At 37.1% G+C, this 24,080-nt stretch overlaps 1 protein-coding gene across 3 annotated transcripts in view; it reads left to right on the plus strand.

The window, feature by feature from the left end:
- The window catches only part of ASB7 (ankyrin repeat and SOCS box containing 7), a 39,943-nt gene extending 16,312 nt beyond the window's left edge, over nucleotides 1–23,631 (plus strand). For 2 of the 3 annotated variants that reach the window (XM_045560447.1, XM_045560449.1), the window contains 2 exons: nucleotides 8,202–8,807; nucleotides 23,293–23,630. In XM_045560447.1, coding sequence (XP_045416403.1) covers nucleotides 8,202–8,807; nucleotides 23,293–23,432 — 746 coding nt within the window. In that variant the 3' untranslated portion in view covers nucleotides 23,433–23,630. Of the gene's footprint in view, nucleotides 1–8,201; nucleotides 8,808–23,292 lie in introns of all 3 variants that reach the window. The other variant, XM_045560448.1, reaches the window with a different exon arrangement.
- Nucleotides 23,632–24,080: the final 449 nt, after the last annotated feature.

Consider the following 24,080-nt stretch of genomic DNA (forward strand, 5'->3'; position numbering starts at 1 on the left):
TTTTAGCTTTTTAAATATGAAAGATCTTGCAAATGATAATTCCAAAAGTGAAACAAGTATATTGATGGTAATTTGTGAGAGTACTTGTGGAAAGCAGTTTGGTAGTATGTACTAAAGTCTTAAAAATGTAGATCCTTTTACCCAATAAATCTGTTTGTATTAATCCTATTCATTTAATTTTAATTTAATGATTAAATTAAATTTAATTGTTAATTTATCCAAAGGAAACCAACTTAAATGCAGGAAATATTTTCTTTATAAAAATATCACCCCTCATTATATGTAATTTTTAAAATGAAGGCATTTTCAGTGCCCAGATATAGAGAAAAGGTTAAGTAATTAGGGTGTGATTACAATTATGTATAATTTTTTAAAAATGTAGGCAGTATAGCTGAAATTCTATCATTGTTACAGTAGTTATTAGGGAATGCAGGGTTTTTTTACCATTAGTTCTGCCACAGACAACATAGATTTTTTTTTTCTTCCTTTCATCTCTTAAAAGGCAATATAAAACAGTAATTATAAAACTAAACTATTGTTGGGCTAATAACTATAAAGATGAAATATTTATGACAGTAATTGCACAGAGGAAGGGAAAAAGAAGGGGACTATATTGAAACAGTTTCTGTACACCACTGCCATTAAGTTAATCCCAAAGTAAAAAATAGTGAAATAATAGAAGAATTGAAATCAGTGGAATTGGAAGTGGGCAAATAATAGAGAAGATTAATGGAACTAAAAAATTGATAAATCTCTATCCAGACTGATGAAAAAAACAAGAGAAAACACACATAACTAATAACAAGGATATTAAGTAGAAAAAGGATTCAACATAGCACTGGAAGTCCTAGCCAGGGCAATTAAGCAAGAGAAACAAATAAAAGTCATCCAAATTGGAAAGAGGAGATCAAATTGTCCCTTTTTGCTAATATGATCTTATATCTAGAAAAACCTAAAGACTCTACCAAAAAATCTTTACATCGGGTAAGTGAATTCAGTAAAGTTGCAGGATGCAAAATCAACATCTCTATGTATCAGTAATGAACTAGCTGAGATAGAAATCAAGAAAGCAATCCCATTTACAACACCTACAAAAAAAAAAAAATACCTTGGAATAAATTTAACCAAGGAGGTGAAAGAGTTCTACAAGGAAAATTACAAAGCACTGATGAAAGAAATTGAAGAGGACACAAAGAAATGGAGTGACATCGATGTTCGTGAATTGGAAGAAGTAATATTGTTAAAATTACCATAATGCCTAAAGTGATCTGCAGATTCAGTGCAATCCCTATGAAAATACCAACTTCATTTTTCACCAAATTAGAAAAAAATGTTTTGTTATGGAACCAAAAGAGAGCCTGAATAGCCAAAGCAATCCTGAGTATAAAGAATAAAGGTGGAGACATCACATTACCTGGCTTGAAAATATATTACAAGGTTATGGTAACCCAGACAGCATGGTATTGATATAAAAACAGGCACAAAGATCAATGGAACAAAATAGGGAATGCAGAAATAAATCTATGTATTTACAGCCAACTAATTTTCAACAAAGGCATCAAGAACATATACTGGGTAAAATGATAGTCTCTTCAATATGTAGTAAGGAAATTTGCGAGTATGTAGTGCTGGGAAAACTGGATATCCCTATGCAGAAGAATGAAACTGGACCCCTACCTCTTACGATATACAAAAATCAGCTCAAGATGGATTAAAGACTTAAACGTAAGACCTGAAACTATAAAACTATTTGAGGAAAACATGAGAAAAACACTTCATAACATTGGCTTATGCAAAGATTTTATGGCTAAGACATCACAAGCACAGGCAACAAAAACAAATATAGACAGACATGGGGCTATATTAAACGAAAAAGCTTCTGCAAAGCAAAGGATAAAATCAACAGAATGAAGAGACAATGTGTTGAATGGGAGAAAATATTTGCAAACTATCCAGCGAGAAACGTTATAATAGACATTATAATATCCAGAATATATAAGGAACTGAAAACATCTCAGCAATTAAAAAAAAATCCCATTATAAAGTGGGCAAAGGACATGAAGAGACATTTCTCAAAAGAAGACATACAGATGGCCAGCAGGTATATGAAAAAATGTTCAACATTACTAACCCTCAAGAAAATGCAAATCAAACCACAATGAGATATCATCTTACCCCAGTTAGAATGGCTATTATTAAAAAAAATTAAAAATAACAGATGCTGGTGAGGATACGGAGGAAAGGGAACTCTTATAAACTGTTGGTGGGAATGTAAATTAGTACAACCAGTATGGAAAACAGTGTGGAGAGTTCTCAAAAAACTAAAAATAAAATGACCATAACTACCATATGATCTAGCAATCCCACAGTGAATGTTTATCCAAAAGAAAAGAAATCAGTTTATCAAAGAGATACCTGTACCCCCATGTTCACTGCAGCACTATTCACAATGGCAAAGATTTGGAATCAACCTAAGTGTCCATCAGTGGATGAATGAGTAAAGAAAATGTGGTGTATATACATGACAGAATACTATTCAGCCATGAAAAAGAGTGAAATCATGTCATTTGCAGCAACATGGAATTGGATGTCATTATGTTAAGTGAAATAACCTAGGCACAGAAAGACAAATGCCACATGTTCTTATATGTGGGAGCCAAAAAAGTTGATCTCATGGAGGTAGAGAATAGAATGATAGATACCAGAGTCTGGGAAGGGTGTGTGTTGGGGGGGATGAAGAGAGGTTAGTTAATGGGTACAAACATATGGTTAGAGTAAATAAGTTCTAATGTTCAATAAAGAGTAGGGTAACTACAGTTAGCAACAGTGTAGTGCATATTTCAAAGTAGTTAGAAGACAATTTGAAATGTTCCCAACACATAGAAATGATAAATACACAAGGTGATGATGGGTACCTCAAATATCCTGATTCAATAATTACATATTCTATGCATGTGACAAATACTTGTATGCACCCTATAAATATGTAAAATATTGTGTATCAGCAAAGAAAAAATTTTTTAATGGTGAAAGGAATGTCACTAGAGATCCTATCAACATCAAAAAGATTAAGAAATATAATGAGCACCTTTGTACCATTTAGGAGAAATGGACAGATTTCTTGAAAGATGCACATTGCTAAACCTGACCCAAGGAGAAAAATACAATAATTTAATAGCCCTATGACAATTTAAGAAATTTGGTTCATAACTAAAACTTTTCACTAAAAAAACTTTAGGCCCAGCTGGCTTCTCTGTTGAATTATTTCAAATATTAAAAGAATAAATAATGATCTTTCACAAACTTTTTGATAAAGCAGAGGAGGGAACACTTCCAAACTTACTGTATGAGGCTTGCATTGCCCAGATATAAAACCAAACGAAGACATTACAAGAAAAGAAAACTATATAGACCATTATCTTTTTTGCCCCCTCATCTGCATAGTCTCTCCATAGTCCAGCATCTTTCATGATAATAGATATAAAGATTCTTAACAAAATACTAGCAAATTCAATCTGTCAGTGTATAAAAAAGGATGTTGTGTTATGCCCAAGTAGTATTTATCCCAGGAATGCAAGTTTTATTTGACATCTAAAAATTTATAGGATGAGTAAGTTACCATATTAATGAATAAAAGATAAGTACCAAGTGACCATTTCAATAGATGTAGAAAATGTATGTGACAATTAAATACCCATTCATGATAAAGACTGAGCAAATGAGAATCAGAAGGTGATTTCCAAAACTTAAGGAAGGGCATTATGAAAGTTGCAGCTTACATTGTACTCAGTGGTGAACTACTGAATGCTTTCTCTTAAGATTAGGAACCAAGGCAAGGGTATATACTTTTACCACTTTATTCAACATTCTGCTGTAGGTTCTAACCATTGGAATAAGGGAAGAACAATAATTAAAAGTAGTGAATTGGAAAGGAAGAAATAAAACTGTATTTGAAGAGAACATAATTGTGAATGTAGAAAATTATAAGAAATCTACAAAAATGATACATAGGTCAATGTACAAAAATCAATTTTATTTCTCTTTAACAGCAATTAACATTCAGAAAATGAGATTTTAACTCATTATGATAGAAACAAAATTTAAAATACTTAGGAATAAATTTAATGAGAGGAGTGCATCACCTATACACTGAAAATGACAAAACATTGCTGAGGGGAATTAAAGAAGACATAAATACATGGAAAAATGTTCCATGTTCATGGTTTGGAGGCATTAATATTGTTTAGGTCATTTTGGGGGAGATTGCCATCTTCAGAGTCAGTGGAGTTCCAATCAAAATTCTGGCAGTCTTGTTTGAAGAAATTGACAAGCTAATTCTAAAATTTATTGGCCAAAATAATTTTAAAGAAGGCTGGAAAACTTACACTATCTGCTATCAAAACCTAACTATAAAACTACAATAGTCAAGACAGTCTAGGATTAGTGTACGATGATTCTTCTAGATCAATGGAACAAAATAGAGTTCAGGAATAGACCCGGACTTTCATAGTAAATTGATTTTCAGCAATGGCACCAGGCAAATCATTGGGAAAAAATAGTCTTTTTAATAAAATTTGGTGGAACAAATAGATATCTATTATAAGATATAGAAAATAATGAGCCTCAACCTTACATTACACCATATACAAAAATTAACTAGCAGTGGATCATTGGCCAAAACTTGAGTTAAAAGTACAGAATTTCTAGATGAAAACAGAAAATCTTTGTGACATTGTGTTGGGCAAAAAGTTCTTAAAATTGTACACAAAAACCACAAACTGTAAATAAAAACATAATAATGGACTTCGTGAAAATTAAAAATTTGCTCTTCAAAATACAGCATAGAAAATGAAAAGGCAAACAACAAACTAGGAGAAAATATTTATAAAACATCTGACAAAGGGCATACATCCAGAATAGATAAAGAATTCTGAGGACTCATTAGTGAGGAGACAACCAATGGAAATGGGTAAAGGATGTAAGCAGACTGTTCACAAAAGGAAGTACATAGTTATGTCCAATATCACTAGTTATTAGAGAAATGTAAATTAAAAGCACAATAAGTCACTCTTTTACCCTCTCTAGAATGGATAAAATTAAAATTACTAATGATGCCAAGATGTGGAACAACTGGAACTCTGATGCATGGCTAGTGAGAATGTAAAATAGTACGGCTACTTAGAAACTAACAGTTTGGCAGTTTCTTATAAAATTTAGTGTGTATATAACATATGACCCCGCAATTCTCTCCTAGATATTAAACCCAAGTAAAATGAAAACATATATCCCCACACACTTGTATATGGATGTTCATAGTAGCATTCATTACTCACATAGCCTCAAATCTGAAATAACTCAAATGTCCATCTGCTCATGAATGGATAAGAAATTATATATCTATATTATGGACTACTATGCAGCAATACAAAGGAGTGAACTGTTGATATACACAACATGGAAGTATTTCAAAAGCATCATGCTTTTGTGAAACAATTCAAACACAAAAGTCTATAAATGATTTCATTTATATGAATTTATAGAAATTTGTTAACCAATGGTTTGCTAGGGGCCCATAGTCTTGGCAGGGAATTGACTATAAAGAAGGATGAAGGAACTTTTTGAGATGATGGAAATGTTTTATATTTTACCATGGTGGTGGGTTATATGATTGTATTAAAATTATCAAGACTCATCAATCTGCACACTTAAAATGAGTGAACTTTATTTTACCTCAGTAAACCTATTAGAAAAGAAAGAAACTATATTCATAAGGAATGTTTCTTTGCTTTTATTCATATATATTTCACATTTTTTTAGTAAATTTAGTTTGTTGAAATTATGCTATACCTCGTTTAAAATAAGTCTCACCTGAGGATAAAATGTTTGCTAAGTGGACAAAATAAGTTTGGTGGGGTTGCTATTTTAGACGAAGTGTTCAGGGAAGGCTTTTTTGATGAAAGGACAAGCAGACAGATGAAGTGAGTTCTGTTCAAAGAAATTTTCTTTGCATGTGCCTTGCATATTTCTTACTGAATTTTTATCTAGACATTTTGTAGTTTCTGTTAATATTACAAATTAAATCTTTTTCTTGTCTTATTGCATTGGCTAAAAATAATCCTTAAATTAAGTTTTGTTTGTATTTTCCTTACCTTATGATCCATTTTGATAATTCTGTGAGGATAAATTTTATGCACTGTTATCCTGCAGTTCTTCATTCTGTACCGTGTTCCCAGTGTGTGCTCATTTAATTCATTTGAATAATTTTTACTGAGACTAAGCAGGTCATTGTGTGTTAATCTCTGTTTTCCCTTAGTTAAGTATAGCACCAAAATGTAAATAGAACCTAAAAAAGACCTAAAGTGGAGACCAAGGATGCAAGTACAATTTCATGTAACGTAATTTTAATTTTACGATCAACTAGACCAAGTATAGTTGCAAATAAGGATGTTGGCTGGCACCTTTAAAGGCACCCTTGGTGGATGAAAGGAGGGAGAAGTGAAAGAAGGTATTCTTAAATTTCACTCACAGATTAAGAAGGAATGTCTGCAAATAGTTGATTGGCCAGGTATAGATTAGAAATGACCTTTGGCAATATTTATTGTTTCATTTGAATAGAAGGAGATCTTTTAGATTTCATGCCTGTATTCACTTAGTCAACTTTAGGTAAGAGATGTATCTAAAACAGATAGGAGTGACTTTGAAGGCTCAGCAGCATCTGTCAAAATGGAAACATTAGTAGGTCGTGTTCATGCCTTACCAGTAGATGGCAGCAAAATGCTTTAGTAAAATGTTCTTGCCTTGCTTTTTTAAGTCACATAGTAAATAGATACTGTATATTTTTCTTTTAGTTAAGACCAAGGGAGGTATGATACCCTCATTTCCTCTAAGTAGATAAAAATAATACTACCATTGTGCACTGTCACTTTATATTAAATGTTTTTAGAAATCCAAATGATACAGCTTACCTTAAAAAAAGTTACTTTTGTAGTTTTTGTTAGCAACTCATTCTTAACAGAAATATTCACTCTCCACACTATTATTATTTTACATATATTTTTCTGCCTCCTGAATTTTTCTAAAAGAACCCAGCCGTCATTATATGTTCTAAACCTAAATAACATTTTGGTAAACAGTACATGAGTAAACACTCGTGTACTTTAGGAGGGTTTTTGTGTGTGTATGTGAAAAACATTAGTGATATTTTTCTCTTTCATTAACAACCCAAAAATTAAGAGCAAGTGTTACAAGAACACATTTTAATGTTAGGTAGTTAGGTCTGATCAATTTATCTTCTCCACTGAATTGCTGGCCTCCAGGAGATGCTCTGCATATGCAAGTCTTGTCCCTGTTCTGCCCATTGCCCAGGGATGCCACTGGGGTGAGAGCTGCAGAGAACTGACCTTTGGCTTAATGAAAGAGCTGAGGCCAGTGACAAAAGTCTGTGACTTGAGTGGTCACATAGCAGATAAATTATAGCTGTTTTTTTCTTCCCCAGAAATCAGTCAATTTAGGAGAGGTTTTTGGAACTGTTTTAGAAAATAATATTTATACAGTGCGGAGGTTTCTCCCAATTTTTCACATAATGTGTTGCTTAATTCCTATAAACTCCAAAGTTCATGTAAAACTAAGAATTCAGAATAGACTTTTATCTTATGAAAATACACTTTATCAAGATCACTTCACAGATAGCTTACATGCTTTGGAATTTGCACAGACCACAGAAAAACTTTTTTTTAACCTAATACACCCTAAAACAACAGAGTCTGCCAGACCATAGTACGTCCGTAATTTAGAACAGCAGATGTTGCTACACATGCTTCTCTTTAAGACTAAGAAGCAGCATAAGAGAAAATAAAACAAAAAGTTCAAAACAGAAAAGAAACATACAACAATACAGAGATGAGGGAGTTGGGTAGCCAAAGGCAGTTGGGTTAAATTAGCAAAGAGGGGTGTGGTGGTCTAAACTCCATGTTTCTTGTCTGTCTCCTTCTGTTAACTCAGACTTGATAACTTTCTACTAAATTTATTTCCCATTAAAACTAGACTTGAATTAAACTGAGGAAAAAAGTACTTCATGTTCATCATAATATTTGATTGCTTCACATTTTATATGCAAATTGGCTAAAATGTCCTGTGCCATGGTAGTGTTTGTTGTTTTGTCTTAGAGTCTGCTAATATTTTCATTTTGGTTTTAACTCTAGCCGATCCCACAGTTAAGGACTTAATCGGAGGCTTCACAGCTCTTCATTACGCAGCCATGCATGGCCGGGCCCGGATTGCACGCTTGATGTTAGAATCTGAATACAGGAGCGACATCATTAATGCAAAAAGCAATGATGGCTGGACTCCCCTCCATGTGGCTGCCCACTATGGTAGGGACTCATTTGTCCGACTTCTCCTGGAGTTCAAGGCTGAGGTCGACCCACTCAGCGATAAAGGTACAACGCCGCTTCAGCTCGCCATTATCCGAGAGAGGTCAAGCTGTGTCAAAATCCTCCTGGACCACAACGCCAACATCGACATTCAGAATGGCTTCCTGTTGCGATATGCTGTGATCAAAAGCAATCACTCTTATTGCCGCATGTTCCTTCAGAGAGGGGCAGACACAAACTTGGGCCGCTTAGAAGATGGACAGACTCCTTTACACTTGTCTGCCCTTAGGGATGATGTGCTTTGTGCACGGATGTTATATAATTATGGAGCGGACACGAACACAAGGAACTATGAAGGACAGACCCCACTGGCTGTTTCAATAAGTATTTCTGGAAGTAGTCGACCATGTTTGGATTTCTTACAAGAAGTCACAAGTATGTAATATAATTATTATTATTACTGCATCTTTTTTTAAAATGTGCATCTTATGAGGAGCTTGCGATATTTTTATAACTTAAGATGTCTAGACATTAATCATTTTTATTAGCCCTGCTTGGCAAGTGAAGCCTTATTCATCTGAAATTTAAAAAAAAAAAAGTTCTACTATATCACAAGATTTCATAAAAATTCAATTGTGTTACTAAAAGTAATGGGATATAGATAGTAAGGGTGAGAGAAGAAGTGGAGTAAAGGACAGAGAGAAGAGAATTTTTAGAATGAACAAAGATCTATGTTAAAACAAGACAAGTCCTACTGGTTGATAAGGGTAGTCTTTCCATGCTTCCGTGGACTTAAGCTTGAGGATTTAGAAAGAAAAATTTTGGATTTTAGATTCCTTAGCTATGAAAATGTAGTAAAATTTGTGCTTTATTGCTAAGTTGTTCACTTTTTAATTGTGGCTTTTCTGCTTCACTTGATCCCACGTGAAATGGAACAGTGGTACTAGTAATGAAGGCTAAGGGTGCTAGAAACTGTTGTAAGAAAATATTTGCTAGCAGTGGGAAATTTGGCACCACTGTCCCTGGGCCACATGGCTTCCATTGTATTTGACCTGTTTTTGTGTGGGTGCTTTTTTTCAAAGCCTGAAAGTGTCTGACCCACTTTGTGTAGTAGCACACGTGTCTGAGCTGTTTTTCTGATAGGGGTATTAGTTGGCATGGACTTAGCCACCCTCTCTTATCAAGCTTCCTTGTGACCCAGTGAATGCATGTCCCGAGTTTAATGTCCAACACAAAGCTACAGTCTATGAGCAAAATTGATTTTGCTTTCTGCTGTACTTTTTAATGAATTCCTTTTTCCTCACTGATTTTAAACTTTCAGTCATTATTATAGAAGAAGACATATTAACATTCTGGGTACCAGGTCCTAGGGAGCAAGGGGTTTACTTGACCTGCTTATACATAATCCACTGTACCCCTTGGAACTGAACTTTGGCATAAAAATTTGCTTTATAAAGAAATACGTAATGAATTTTGTGTATTCATAATGGGGGAAAAGATGAAATTATTACCACTAGATGTATTCAGACTAAAGGGTAAAAAGAAATCATGCTCAGAGTCTAACTCAATGCTAGACAGTAGAACTTTCTGTGATGGTGGAAATGGTCTCTCTCTGTGTTGTCCAGTATGGTGGCCACTGGTCCCATGTGGCTGTTGAGCACTTGTTATGTGGCTGGTGTCACTGAGGAACTGAATTTTTAATTTTATTTAATTGTAATTTAAATTTAAATGGCCACAAGTGCCCAGTGGCTCCCATGTTGACCAGCACAGATCTGCCTGCCTTGGGAGAGGTATTTGGGGCTGACTGGTAGCTATCCCTTGCTGAAAGCTTTGGAGGCACACAGAAGTAGCCAAGGACAGGAGATGCTGTGTATGTGGGACTGCAGCTGCTGGTTGCCTCGTATCTTTATGTTGTTGTTGTTCTTGTAGCTTCTGCACTAGAGAGTCTTGGTTAAATAGGTGTGGCTGCCCTCGGAAAGGCATATTACTTATTCAAATGAATGCCTCAGCCCCTTTTGTTAAATATTTTGCTCAGTGGTTAATGCTGTAGACTAGAGCTAGGCTGCAAGAGTTTGAGCCCAAACTCCACCACGTGTTAGCAGTGGCCTTGGGCAGGTTACCTAACCTCTGTGTGCCTCAGTGTCCTCATCTTCAAATTAGGATAATGATATCTTATAGGCTTGTTGTGAAGATTAAATGAGTTAATATTTATAATGCATTTAGGACAGTGCCCAGTACATTTTAAGTGGTCCAGTACATTTTAAGTGCTATGTAAGTGGTTTTCAAAATAAAATATGCAATTAATAAAGTGAGGGTGGATAAGCACTGAGGACTGGCTTGGTACCAACAGAGTGAATCCCTTAGATTCGTATTCTACCCAAGCCTCCTATTTTCCACCCCGTAGACTGCTGTGGAGAGTCTGCACACAGAGGCACACAGCCCAGGTGGCTGGGAGAAGCTGCTGGGCAGCTTTCCTGTGTCCCCAAGCCCTCAGAGCTGCGCAGTTCCCCCACAGCAGTGCTGTGGACAGCAAGTATGTTGAGTTAAAGAAAGACTCACATGTACCTTAAAATTAGGGGCAGATAGAATCATCAACAGGGCCTACTGTTTCTGTCTGTACTTGAGTTCTCCACTGCCCAGGGAGCAGAGCCATGCACCTAGGAGGTCCTCAGCAAGCTCTGGTTGGTGGCTGACTGCATATGCCTAGGAGTAAGGAAACTTGGAATACTTTCCAACATGCAGGTCCCTCTGTGTTCTTAAGACTGCAGTTCTCGTTTGATTTCAGGTGCCTCAGCATAATTCATTATTTCTTGACTCTCCATTGGTGTTTCTGAATGTCAGCAGCAAATTTGCTGTTACTGCTTTACGTGTGCGTTCTTTCCCTCTAATAGGTTTTCTTTTCCTGGTGAATGGCGTGGGCTAGAAGGAGCACCTGGAGCTGATGCTCTTTGGCGCCCTCAACTGAGCTGTGTCATGAAAGCCAACTTGAAAGAAGGTTGGGCAGTTAGGGAGCACGGGGTCAAGTCTGTGAGCTCACCACAGCTCCAGGCACCAAGCTGTTGCCTTGTAACCTGAGAACTCAGACTCCTGAGGTGTAAGGACAGCAGAGGTGTCACTTGGTGGTCCTTATTCAGGGCCATCTTACTATTCATTGCACCGTTTTGACAAGAAGCAGATTATGTAAATTGGAAGAGACCAAAAAAATCATAATCCTGGAGTTTAAAACCTACTGCGGCTTTTTTGAAAAATTGCCATAAAAACTCTAATATGTACTGCATCAAAACAGAGCAGATCAGTGGCCAGTAATGGAGCAGTGTCTGCTGGTGCCTTGCTGCTGACGCGTGGCGGGAGAAGCCCAGAAGAGCTGCCGTTACTGTGCACGACAGCCAGTCTGAGCTATCCAGAGTTTCACACTTTGGAAACCTCCACCTTCCAGGATGGCTGGCGCTCTGCAGGGCCTCTTCCAAAAAGCCAGGAACAATGAACACAGCTAAGAAGAGCCACTGAGCCTACCTGAGTAATGAGCATCACCTGTCAGTTTGGGGGGGGGTTTAGGGTTTTTTTGACTTGAACCTCCCCCCAAAAGAGAGAATGGAACAAATAAACTAAAGAGACAATAGAACAGTGAAGGTGTGACTGGTGACAAGTAGAAATGGTAGTGAGGACAGACAGCGGTGGACATTCTGATGACAGTCCACTGAGGACTAAGGCTGTCAGAGTCAGGAGGTGGACAGGCCCTGGTGCCAGGGCTGGGACGGGGGTGAGGCAAGCGATGTGACTGGGGCACACAACTCAAGAGGGCCCTTATTCTCAGGGTCACACAAGTGCACATGGTAAAGTGGCATAATTTGTACGTAGCTTAGTGTTTATACACACTCTGTTAAGGGAGCTAAGAGGGTCCTGGAGGCTCTGGCATGTGGAAATTGATTAGAATTCTCTTGCCAAAGGTAAAAGAGGAGAAGGTTGTGGGAATGTTTGCTCAGTTCAAAAGAGAAACTTAACACTTATGCACAAGAAAAGGGCAGCACAAGAAAATGTTGTTAAAGAGGTACAATACCATAACTTTGCGAAAAGACTATTTTTCCTAAGGAAAGCTTAACCTGAGGGTATGGTTAAATAATAACAGAACTCACCCTAAGGAATTGGATTGTAATTTAGTGATTTTTTTTTCTGCTTATCTTCTTGCCCACAATGTAAACTCCTCTAGCCAATATATGGACCAAGGAGTTACTCAGAACGTGAAATTTTTTAAGAAAGAGAAATTCCATGAGAAAGCTGAGTCTCAGGCAGTGACTAGCAAAAACATTTAATCTTAAATATTTTTTAAAAATGAGGTTTTAATGATATGCATGCCTGGAATTTTGTTCAAAGAGAAGTAGTAGAGAACTTTAACAGTTTGGGGGAAAAACCCACCTCGGAATGCTCAAGCATGAATTATAGACTGTTCTTTCCCCAGCCACTTCAGCAGATGAAAGGGAAGGATTAGAAAGAAAAGAGCTGGTGCCTGCAGTTCCTTGTGCAAATGGTGTGGAAATTGGAGGAAAGTTTTTGGTAAGGCAGACCAGTGAGAGTTGAGAGAGCCGTAAATGAGGTGGCTCCTTCCTAGAGAATGCCACTTGAAAGGAGGTGGGACCTGTGTTTGACTGGCTAGGTTATTTACAGAAGAGATGCCATGTTGTGCTACCTGCCTAGGAAACCCTTTCATTGTAAGACTTTATCCTTTATGTAAAAGAGAGAAATGTTCAAAAGGCAAAGTGGAGTTGAAGATTTGCAGCGGCCGACAAGGTCCAAGGCTATCGGAGGGACCAGCTTGTCACCCCTTTTTCCCTTTGCCAGTGATGTCCACATCTGTACTGTGTTTGGAAATTCTACCTCTGCAGAGCTGCTGTTTCATTAAGGCATTAGTCAAGATTTTACTGTTACCATCTAATATTTTTATTAGTTTAAATTCATAATCATGGTTATTTAAAATTCCCTGGCTGGTAATTCTGACATCTGTGTCACATGGAAGTCTGGTTCTGATGCTTGCTTTGTCTCTTCAGACTATGTTTTTTCATGCCTTTTAGCATGCCTTGTAATTTTTTATTGACGCTATTAGCAGACATGCTATATAGGGTGCTATGAACTGAGGTAAATATGTCTTTAATGTGAGGTTTCTGTTAATCTGGCTATGAGTTGGGCCCTGTTGTAGCTGTAGGTGCCAGGGGGTTCAAATCCCTCCAGCATCCTTGTTTTCATCCCCCGAGTTGGCTTTGGGCTTCCCTAAGTACTCCTCCTCAGAGAGTGCATCTGGCAGCTCTCTCAGCTTTAACCTGCTGTTCTGCACTGGAGCCCTGTGAGTGTAGTTGTAAGTGTGGGGGAGAGCCAGGGGTCTGTAACTTTGATTAAATCCCAGTCCTTCAGTGGGCCTGTGTCCCTGGGCTGTGACCCTCACAAAGTGCTGCTGCTTGTATAGCTTTTCCACTCCCTTAGGTGAGGCAGGAAGACTAGCGGGGGCTGGAGTCTGCGGAATGCCCCTCCCCCATGGCTCTGAGACAAGGTCCTGGTATAGTCTTTCCCCCTGGGGAGCAGCCCTTTGTTATAGAGAAGGTTCTGGGTGTGTTTCAGTATGTTTCACAGTGCTTACTCTTACTTTCCCCCTGCCGGCGTCCATGAGGGGGTCTTTGTTGGCTCTTCACTTTGAGGACCTGGTGGGGTTCCTGAAAGGACAGGTCACAACCATGTGGGGGCTTCCTGAGACTAGGGCTGTCACTCTCAGGCTAGTTCATACTCTGGCAATTTGTCAGGATTACTCTTTAGGTGTTCCTACCAGTTTGTGGCTCCAATAGCTTCTGCTCCACCTAAGCAGATCTCAGCTGGAACTGTCTGAATTTATTTCTCTCTCCAGATTTTCTGGTTGAGGTTTGCCCTGCAACTTGTTTTCTGATGTCTCCTAGATAAGTTATTGATTTTGAGTTTGTTCAGGTTTTTCTTCTTGTAAAGATGACAGTGACAACTTCTAAGCTCTTTACATGTTGGAACTGAAACTGGAAGCCTGTTTTATCATTTTTTTGGTCAGACGTGGTGGCTCACACCTGTAATCCTAGCACTCTGGGAGGCCAAGGTGAGAGGATCCCTTGAGCTTAGGAGTTCGAGACCAGCCTGTGCAAGAGTCTGTACTAAAAATAGAAAAAATTAGCCAGGCGCAGTAGCATGCATCTGTAATCCCAGGTACTCCCAAGCACGCAGGAGGCTGAGGCAGGAGGACCACCTGAGCCCAGGAGTTTGGGGTTGCAGTGAGCTGTGATGATGCCACTGCACTTTAGCCTGGGCAATAGAGAGAGACTCTGTCTCAAAAAAAAAAAAAAATCATTATTTTTACTTAAAATGTGAAAAACACATTCTGTCCATGGTCCTTTGATCTGATTAATGTTTTGGCCACTGGGATCAGAGGCACATGTCTCCTGTATATTATCCCAAAGACTCTCAGCTATGGCTATGCCTGTGTCAGGTACTATTAAATCAAAAGAATGATGTGGTGGAGAGAGTGGTTAACAGGCTTCTGACCCAGGCCCTGACTTGCCTTATCAACTTGGACAAGATGCTTACCCCCCCACGATAGATCTCCGTTTACTCCTCTGAAAAATGGGGAATTGGCCATAGTTCTCAAAGTTGCTCCATTTTAAAACTTCTCGCCAGTAACCACTCTCAAAGGCTCTGATTTCTTGCTGCTTCTGATTTCTTTTTTTTAATTTTTTGATTCATGTAGAACAGTGTTTTTCACAGTGTGGACTCCTAGGGATCCTCAAAACTGTTTTATATGCCCATGAGGCCAAATCTAATTTCATAACAATATGAAGATGTTATTTGCCTTTTGCACTGTGTTGGCATTTGCACTGATAGGGTTCAAGCAATGATAGGTAAAACTGCTGGCATGTGAGCATGAATCAAGGCAGTGGCCTCACCTGGGACTAGGAGTCATTGTAGCCTTCACTGCCAGACACTCTCAGTAGGAAGTGTTCCAGTTCCATTTAAAATGCTTTTGATGAAGAAGTAAAATTAATTTTGTTAGATGCTGTCCTTTTGAATTCTTTTAAAATATTCTATGGGATGGAAATGGGAAGTATTCTTACCGCATACCAAAGTTCAATGATTGAATTGAGAAGAAGCAGCTTCAGTTTGAGCAGAACCAGCAGCTTTTTTCATGGAACACCATTTTTACTTGAGCAACTGAGTGACAGCCAAACTGTAGCCATTTAGTATTAAGTGTTTGTCAGACATTTTCTTGAAAATCAATAAAGTTCACTTGTCACTTATAAGGAAAACAACTGACAATACTTATGGACAGTCATAAAATTTGAGCTTTGAAAATGAGGATTCTGGAAAACGTATATTTGCTGCCATGAGATTCCTATTATCTAAAGAGTTCTGAGATCAGTGGAGATATTAACAAAAGTGATTTTTTTGAAATAATACAATGGAGCAGGTCAACATTTGGAAGATATGTATAACCCAGTGAACCATGTTTTCCAAATGACCAGTGCATAGTGTTACAAAATCACACATGAGTAAAAGATCCATTCAAAGTACAAGGTAGACCAATGGATTTTAATGTAAAAGTACAAAAAGTTCATCAATTTGGTTTTGGATTCCATATTGCAGCTAACCTTTAAGAAACCACTACTTGTCTAGTGTTGATGGAGTATCAAAGAAAATCCACAATAATTTGAAAAAAGCTATTAAAATATTCCTTCCTTTTCCTACTACATATCTGAGTGAGGCTGGATTTTCTTCAGGTACTGCCATCAAGACAGCATATTGCAACAGGTGAAATGCAGAGGCAGATCTGTAAATCGGCTGTCTTCTGTGAAGCCACACATTATTTGCAAAACTGGAAAATGGTGTCATTCCTCTCACAAAATCTTTTTTGTTTTGGAAAGCAGCTGTATCTTTTTTTTTCATAAAATTTATTTCAGCAGGTGAATTTTTTATTACTGTTATTTTTAAATGACTTAATATTTTTAAAATTTCTCAATTTTAACTTCTAAATATGATAAATATAGATAAATATAACTGACATAAACAAAAATTCTTTGAGGTCCTCCAATTTTAAAGGTGCAACGAGGTCCTAAAACTAAAGCATTGAGACTTAATGATATGCAATTTCTACGTTCAGATTTTTAACAATGTCCTGTTAGCCTAGCATTTTAGAATTTGATGAATCTCTAATGTATTTCTGTCTAAAGTTAAAATTTGTGAATAATATGAAATGTTTTAGATTATTGCTTTCCCTATGCTAGCATATTTACTGCCTAGGATCTATGGAGCTAAATGATGCCTGAAGTTTGTGAAGTGTGGCTCTACCAGGTAGTATGGGGTAAAATGGATTCATGATTCAAATCAGTTTGGAGACTAGTACCTTGGATCCTAGATCCCAGTTTCAGAGATTCATTGTGCACAGTAACATATCAAAGGTGCCAAGAAGTCCTGGAGTAAATGAAGCATTTAACTTTGTTTACTAGTATGAACAACTTACTCTCACAGAGCATCTTTTATTCCTATGACAACCTCTGGTCTAGGTTATACTTAGGGCAGAGAATACACTGGGTAGGTTTGTGTTTAGTGTCCAGAGGAGTCTGAGCTGAGGCAGTAATCTGTGTTTCTAGCAGACACTGTTCAAAGACTGGAAGCAACCATCAGTGTGTTTCAGTGGTGGGTAACAGGTAGGACTGGGCTATATTTTGATTTGTCTGTTTTAAGGAATTAAGTGGCTCATATTTCTAAAGGAAAAAGATTAAGTAGATGGGAATTGAGTTGTGTAAACTGTTTTGCAGAAGACTTCATCTGTCAAGTACTTAAGTTAGTTGCCTTCTGGAACATCAATCACAGATGTTTAAAAATACTGTTTTATAAATATTGCAGTAATTTGAAATATTTTTTTGTTTAAATTTCAGCAGTGGTCAAGTACTGTCTTTTAGCTGCAGAAGTAAAGCCTTAAAAACAAGATTTCAAACATAGGAAAAAACTTGAAAAAAAGAAGTAATAAAAGTCATGACTCCCCTTTTTCAATTTTAAGACAGTAAAATTTCGGCCTTGGCTCTCTCAGCTAAATCCAATACAGCAATAAGCATGCGAGCAGCTGATCACACAGAACACCTCTGCACCAAGTGCCCTAACCTACTGTGTTCCTTCCAAATGCTGCTGTAATTTTTTTGTAGGATGATTTATCCAAAACAGTGTTAATGTAATATAAAAATAATTTGTGTAACATTTTAAGGTTATTTTTAATTATTGATTTATATCCATATCATAGTCTTATTAGGTTTTTTCAGTATCAATTATTAAAAAATCACTTTTAGAAATAAATAGTACACAATTTTAAGTGAAAATGCATCACATTTAGGTTCAATGATACAGAAAATATTCTGTACTTCTTTATAGTTTTGTATCACTTTCTATTTTTAATATAGGCATCTAGAGATTTCTTATCATTTGTTAGTGAGTCATATATGGTTTGGTTTGACTTAGTGCAAATATGGAAAGTATAGTTCAAAGCTCATTTGCCTATGAAAAAAATTATAACCAATAGATAAGTGTCATAAGGTTGATGTTGTATACATTTGGATTCTACCTAATAGAATGCCATAATTTTTACTTTAAAGAGAGCTAGAAACTGCCTTTGTCCTATAAAGTAAGGTTTGTTTAGCATATTTCATAGTAAGTCCCTGTGAAGGGAATTCAGAGGGAAGAGCAAAGGGATAAAATGTGTTTATGGTAGGATTTTAAAATGGGAGGCTGAGATAAAACAAAGAGGTATTGGGAGGCCATTCCAGATGTTGACCTAAGATGGAGAGGATCTTGAAGGAACACAGTTGGTTGTAAAGCCGTCTAGAGGAGACAAGTCTTTCTCTTTTTACATCTTTACACCTCCCCTCCATCTCCAGTCTCTACCAAAGAAAAACCTGGAACTTTGTTATGCTTTCATTTTGCTCATTTGGTTATTTAAAAATGTTTTGCCTCCCTATTTTCCTTTACAAATCCAGATATTTATATCCAAATAAAGTTATGCTGTCATAAATGCAGTAATGGCGATGTCAAAGGGAGGTGATATAGAATATTTAATTTTCTGAATTATGCTGTTGGCCCTGGTTTTGTAATTTATAGTAGACCAGACCCTTCAAAAGCTGATTTCCTATTTTACGCCAGCCCAATTATTACTAATGATGGGCTTCTTTATAGAATGGAAAGACTAATAACCCTTTGAACTATTATGTAATTCCATTGTAGTTCATTAGTATGAATGCCTGGTAGGTTTTTTTGCATCACCTAAAGTGTTTATAATTCCTTAAATTATACTCTTTTGTGAGGTATCCCCCAGCTCTCCCCCGTTACAGTCCCATGGACAGGAGATGTGTTTATTTTACAGGGTAATAATTAATTTTCTAAGATGCCTAGTAAATCATGTGCACATTTGTGTTGATTTTTTTTGTTTTCATTTCCTTTATTCTGTTTCTCTGCCTTCTCTTTCCTTGTCCCTGTAATCTTTCGGAAAGTACATTGTTGAGTACATAGTAGGTGCTCAGTAAATACTTTTATGTGATCTGTTAACAAGAAATAAGTACTTCTCTTTCAGTCATAATCTTCTATTCCCAAATGCTATTCCTGAAAAAAAATAGCTGCTTAGATAGTCTTAGAAATGACAGTATTTACAATGAGTAGTCCTTAGTTCTCTTTATTATTTAGCCCACTTTTCACTTAACAGTGGGAGAAACAGTATAATGATGCTGCTCACTTCATCACTGTACATCTTTTTATACAGTTAAAAGTCCTCACATCTCTGCCTGATCCAAGTCATGCAGTGATTTCCAGAATATGATTTCCATCAATTTGCCGAGGACTGTTTCCAGTAATGGGTTACCAGTTGCTCCTTTACTGTTAAGCTGTCACCTAGTTTTTTTACTGTGTTAAAACCAGGAAGATGGAGACTCCTACTCCATCTTCCAAAGAGGGGCCTTCTGCTTTTTTGGTAACCAGAAGCAAACATTATCCTCACAAATATTTTTAAAATTTATTTACCAAATACTATGTGCTTGGCACTATTCTAAGTACTTTATCAAAGTTAACGTTTTAAATTCTTGTGAAGCGTCTAAGGTGGGTGTTGTTATCATAAGGAAAAAGGCAAGAGGCTGAGTAGCTTGCCTAAGATCATGCAGGTCACAAATGGTGCCAGGAACCAAACTTGGGCAGTCTGGCTCCAGAATTGATGCTTTTAACCACTATAATATGTCTCTGTCATTAAAGGTAATTCTGCAGGCAGGAGTTACTCATGGTCAAGAAATCTTTCAAAGATCAGATTCTCCCCAAATGACTGCCACAACACACCGTTCAGAGAGAAGAAAAATCAGTAGCAAATTGAGTAAAGCGTTCCAATATATTCAGATTTAGAATGTGCGTTTTTCCCTGGGAAAAGCTCATACAGAGATAATAACTTGTGAGGATGGAATTATTTCTTTTACTGCTTCCCTTGAATTAAAGTTGTTAGCTCATCTTTGCCTGCCTGCATTTTATTGTAGACAATGAGGAAACCCCGGTGACACTTTCAATATTCTTCCTAAAGAATCTTCTTAACTAGATCATTAGGACATTTTCCATTTTCCTCATTACCATGGGTAACAGTGTTGCCAAACTTTGCACTAGTACATACAAGGTTCCCCTTTCTTCCAGCTTCTAATAACTTTTTAAAAACTTGCCTTTCAGCCCTGACCAACAGCCTTCTCAAAGCCTTTAGGCTTCTAGGTAAATAACACTCACCTCAAAGCCCTTCCCACCACCTGGTCCCAATGGCAAAGCCCTACTTCTCGGTCCCTGAATCTCACTTGGTTATCTAATGCTACAAATTTAGTGGCTTAAAACAACAATAGTCAATTGTTTTGCTCCTCTGCTCCATGCAGTGTTTTCTGGAGTAGTTTGACTGGGGCTCCTCCACCTTGAAAACGGCTCACTCAGATGGCTGGCGAGTTGATGCTGGCGGTTGGCTGGGAGGTCAGCCAGGACTGTTGGCCAGTGACCTCATTTCCTTTATATAGGCTGCTGGGGCTTCTTCGTGGCATAGTGGCAGTGTTCCAAGAGTGAATGTCCCAAGAGCCAGGCAAAAGCTATATCACCTTTTATGACTTAACCTTGGGAGTCACATAGCAACACTTCTACCATAAGTTTCAAGGAGAGGGAACACAGACCTCATCTCTTAATGATACGAGTATCCAGTCACATTGCCAAAAAAGAGCAGGAGGGATAGGAGATATTGTGGTCATTTATGGAGACTACAGTCTGCCACAGAACAAAGCTGTATCAGAAGATTTCCCATTGTGTAACCTTTTTGTCTCAATTCCTTCTGTTTTACTTTAGCTAAGCTAATTCCAATAATTTAGTTTTGACTACTTTATTGGATGATATGTTTTCATTTAAGTATGTATGTATACTTATATATATCAACTTTGTCCTCATTTGTTTTTTGCCTGACTACCTTGTTCTGTTTATTAAAATACTTGAAAAAAACCTGTCATCTATTAGGAAAATCAAATTTCTTTAAAAAAAGAAGATTCACATCTAATTGATATTCTCTTTTGCATTTGCAGACCAAATACTGTAAGCATTTATTAAAAAGTAACAGTGATAATTTATTTTTCTTCCTAGAGGTAGCCCATGAATAATGATGAAAATAATTCAAAACAGGTTAGGAAATGATCTGCTGTTGACATGGGTATGTTTTGCAGTGAGGTGACTGTTTTATACTTTACAGGCAAGCCTACTAAGTATTCATTCGTTCGACTAATATTTGTTGAGTACTGTGTCAGGTATTGGGTTTTACACTGGCAAATGGAGCCAGATATGGTCCTGCCCTCATGGAACATATCATATAGTGAGGAAGATAGGCTTAATACATAATCAAATAAATGCAAAATCACAACCTTAGTAGGTTGTGTAATGTAAAATCACAACCTTATAAAGGAAAGGGGCGTGGGAATATCTGCTGGGGAGCCTGACCTAGTCTCCTCTGAGGAAGTGCTGTTTGAGCTGAGATCTGAAAGACGAAGGAGACATAATTTTGCCAAGAAACACATGAGCGTGTGTGTCATATCCTTGCACAGATCCGTGTACAGACATCTGTAGACACACATACCCCCGGTTTACAGACATTTCCAAGAAAGCAGTCGCTGCTGCTGCAGTTCTGTTGAGAGGCCACATAGTAAGTGACTCTCCTGGAAAGCGCATGTTCAGACAGCCTGACAGCACAGAGGTCTGAGTCTTAAGGGGCTTTGTACATTTAAGAAGAATTACTTAATTTTGAATGATGGTAATCACTATAAACGAGTACAATTTATGTAAGGGATAAAGTACTAAGTATAACTGTGGCTTTCCAAGTATGGCCTGGGGAGCCCTGGAGTCCCCACGACCCTTTTAGGGTATCTGTGAGGTCAAGATGATTTTTATAATAATACTAAGACATCATTTGCCTTTTTCACATTCCTTCTCTCATGAGTGTAAATGGAGTTTTCCAGAGACTAGATGATATGATTTTATATCAGCAGATTAAATGCAGTATATGTTAATATGGAAATTCAACTGTCATCTATTAAGCTGTGCATTAAAAAGGTTTGCAAAAATGTGAAAGAATGCCATTTTTTAATTTGTTTTGGAAAATATTTATTATTAACAGTTATTTATATTAACATGTAATGGGTTTATTTTTATTATCTTTAATGAATTAATAAGTATATCTAAAATTTCTGTTTTAACTTCTAATATGGTAGTTATCTATAGATATAGCCCCCATAAAAATTCTTTGGGGTCCTCAATAATTTTTAAAAATATAAAGGGGTTCTGAGACCAAAAAGTTTGAGAATGACTGAAATATGGCATTCAACTTGACTTTAAGCACATTACTTAATCTCTCTGAGACTATAAAATGGGAGTGATGATCAAAGGACTTCCCTCATAAAAGGATTAAAGGAGTTATATGTCAAGAGCTTATAACAATACATGGCACAGAGTAAGTCTTCGATATATGTTAGCTCTTGCTATTATTATTATTTAATATGAAAGCAGAACTTCCATGACTCCAAACACTACTGAAGCACTATTGAAGAATTTTTGCTGTGTTTGTGGCCATCTGTATTGTTTTGGTAAAAAAAAGTATTCAAAAGTGCAAGAAATTGGATTTTTCTTCTGAGTTGAATTATATAGCAGGAGTTTTTGTTAGCAGATGATCAGAGTTTGAGGCCTGAAGTGACACAGATTCCGAATGGCTTGGGGTGATTTTTCAAATCCCCTTCCTGCTGCACCCCCCTCTCAAGCCTTACCCTCACAACCAAGGTTCGGCTGTGTCCAGAATCATGGTGAACAGGTGGGCTCTACCCGGGTTGTGATAGGCATTGAGGCTCAGGCGTCCTAGACCCAGAGCTGGAAGGAGGTCTCACAGTAGAGGGCATCTCATTCAGTCCCCAAGCTTTTCAGATGGAGAAACTGAAGCCCAGAGACATGATTTGCCCACACAGTCTCATCTTGCATGTTAGGGGCCTAATCAGGACGAGAACCAGAGTTCTTCTGATTTGTAATGGAAAGAATACCAGGATTAGAATCAGAAATGTTTTTAGAAGCGGTCTGAATCTTTAGTTGTTGGTCTGGCATTGAGCAATTTACTTAAATCTGATACTAAGTATCCTTTTCTGTAAAATAGAGGTGAAAATATGTACCATCCCAAGGTTGTGAAAAGGATCAAATGAGACATCACATGAAGGTTTTTAGTGTCTTTCCAATCCTTTCTATATAAAGTTGATAGAGACTTCCCAATGAAATGAACAATTATTTTCAAAACCTAAAAACCCACCTTAAATATTGTACTTTGTAGCTTTGTAACGTTCTCTTTTTTCTGTCTTTTTAGGACAGCCCAGAAACTTGCAGGACCTGTGCCGAATTAAAATTCGACAATGTATAGGCCTTCAAAACCTAAAGCTACTTGATGAACTACCAATTGCCAAGGTTATGAAAGACTACTTAAAACACAAATTTGATGATATCTGATATACCAGAACTGTGAGCAAGATTAGGAGTTATATTCCAGATACTTAAAAGGCTTTTTGCCTTGCACAAAGTATATCCTATGCAATTTCTGATTTGCTGTGAAGTCAGAAAGCAGGTATACACTTTTAGGTTTTCTGTTTGTTTGTTTGGTTTTCATTGTAGGGGAGGGATTTTTTTATATATATAAACACACACACACACACACACACACACACACACACACACACACACCACATGCTTGAGGTCTTAATTTGGTTTCTTGGTCCAAGTTTAAGAGGTCCAAGTTTTCTATACAATATTGCATTTAGAAAAATTGTTTTTCTAAAATGACACAAGCAGGTTTGGAGTGGAGAATTTACCCTTTCCAAATTTATGGATTCATTGATGAGCACGGTATTATAAACCAGCAGAACACTTGTTAAAGTTTGGAGGTATACTTTCACCCGGAGTTGGGGGGCATTCCTGGGTTATTCTAGAAAATGCCCTGAGAAATGTTTAATGCTGTCACCGCATTCATTTTTAATGAGTACAAATTGGCTGTTTGAAACTGTTCTTTTTCCTAATTAATGTAGCTTTTGGATGACATAAATCCAATACCTCTGCTTTCCTTTTGGTGTGCTCCTGTTTTTAACTTATTTTTTTTTAACA

Source organism: Lemur catta, chromosome 9 (genome assembly GCF_020740605.2).
Source record: "Lemur catta isolate mLemCat1 chromosome 9, mLemCat1.pri, whole genome shotgun sequence".
Taxonomy (NCBI): Eukaryota; Metazoa; Chordata; class Mammalia; order Primates; family Lemuridae; genus Lemur; species Lemur catta.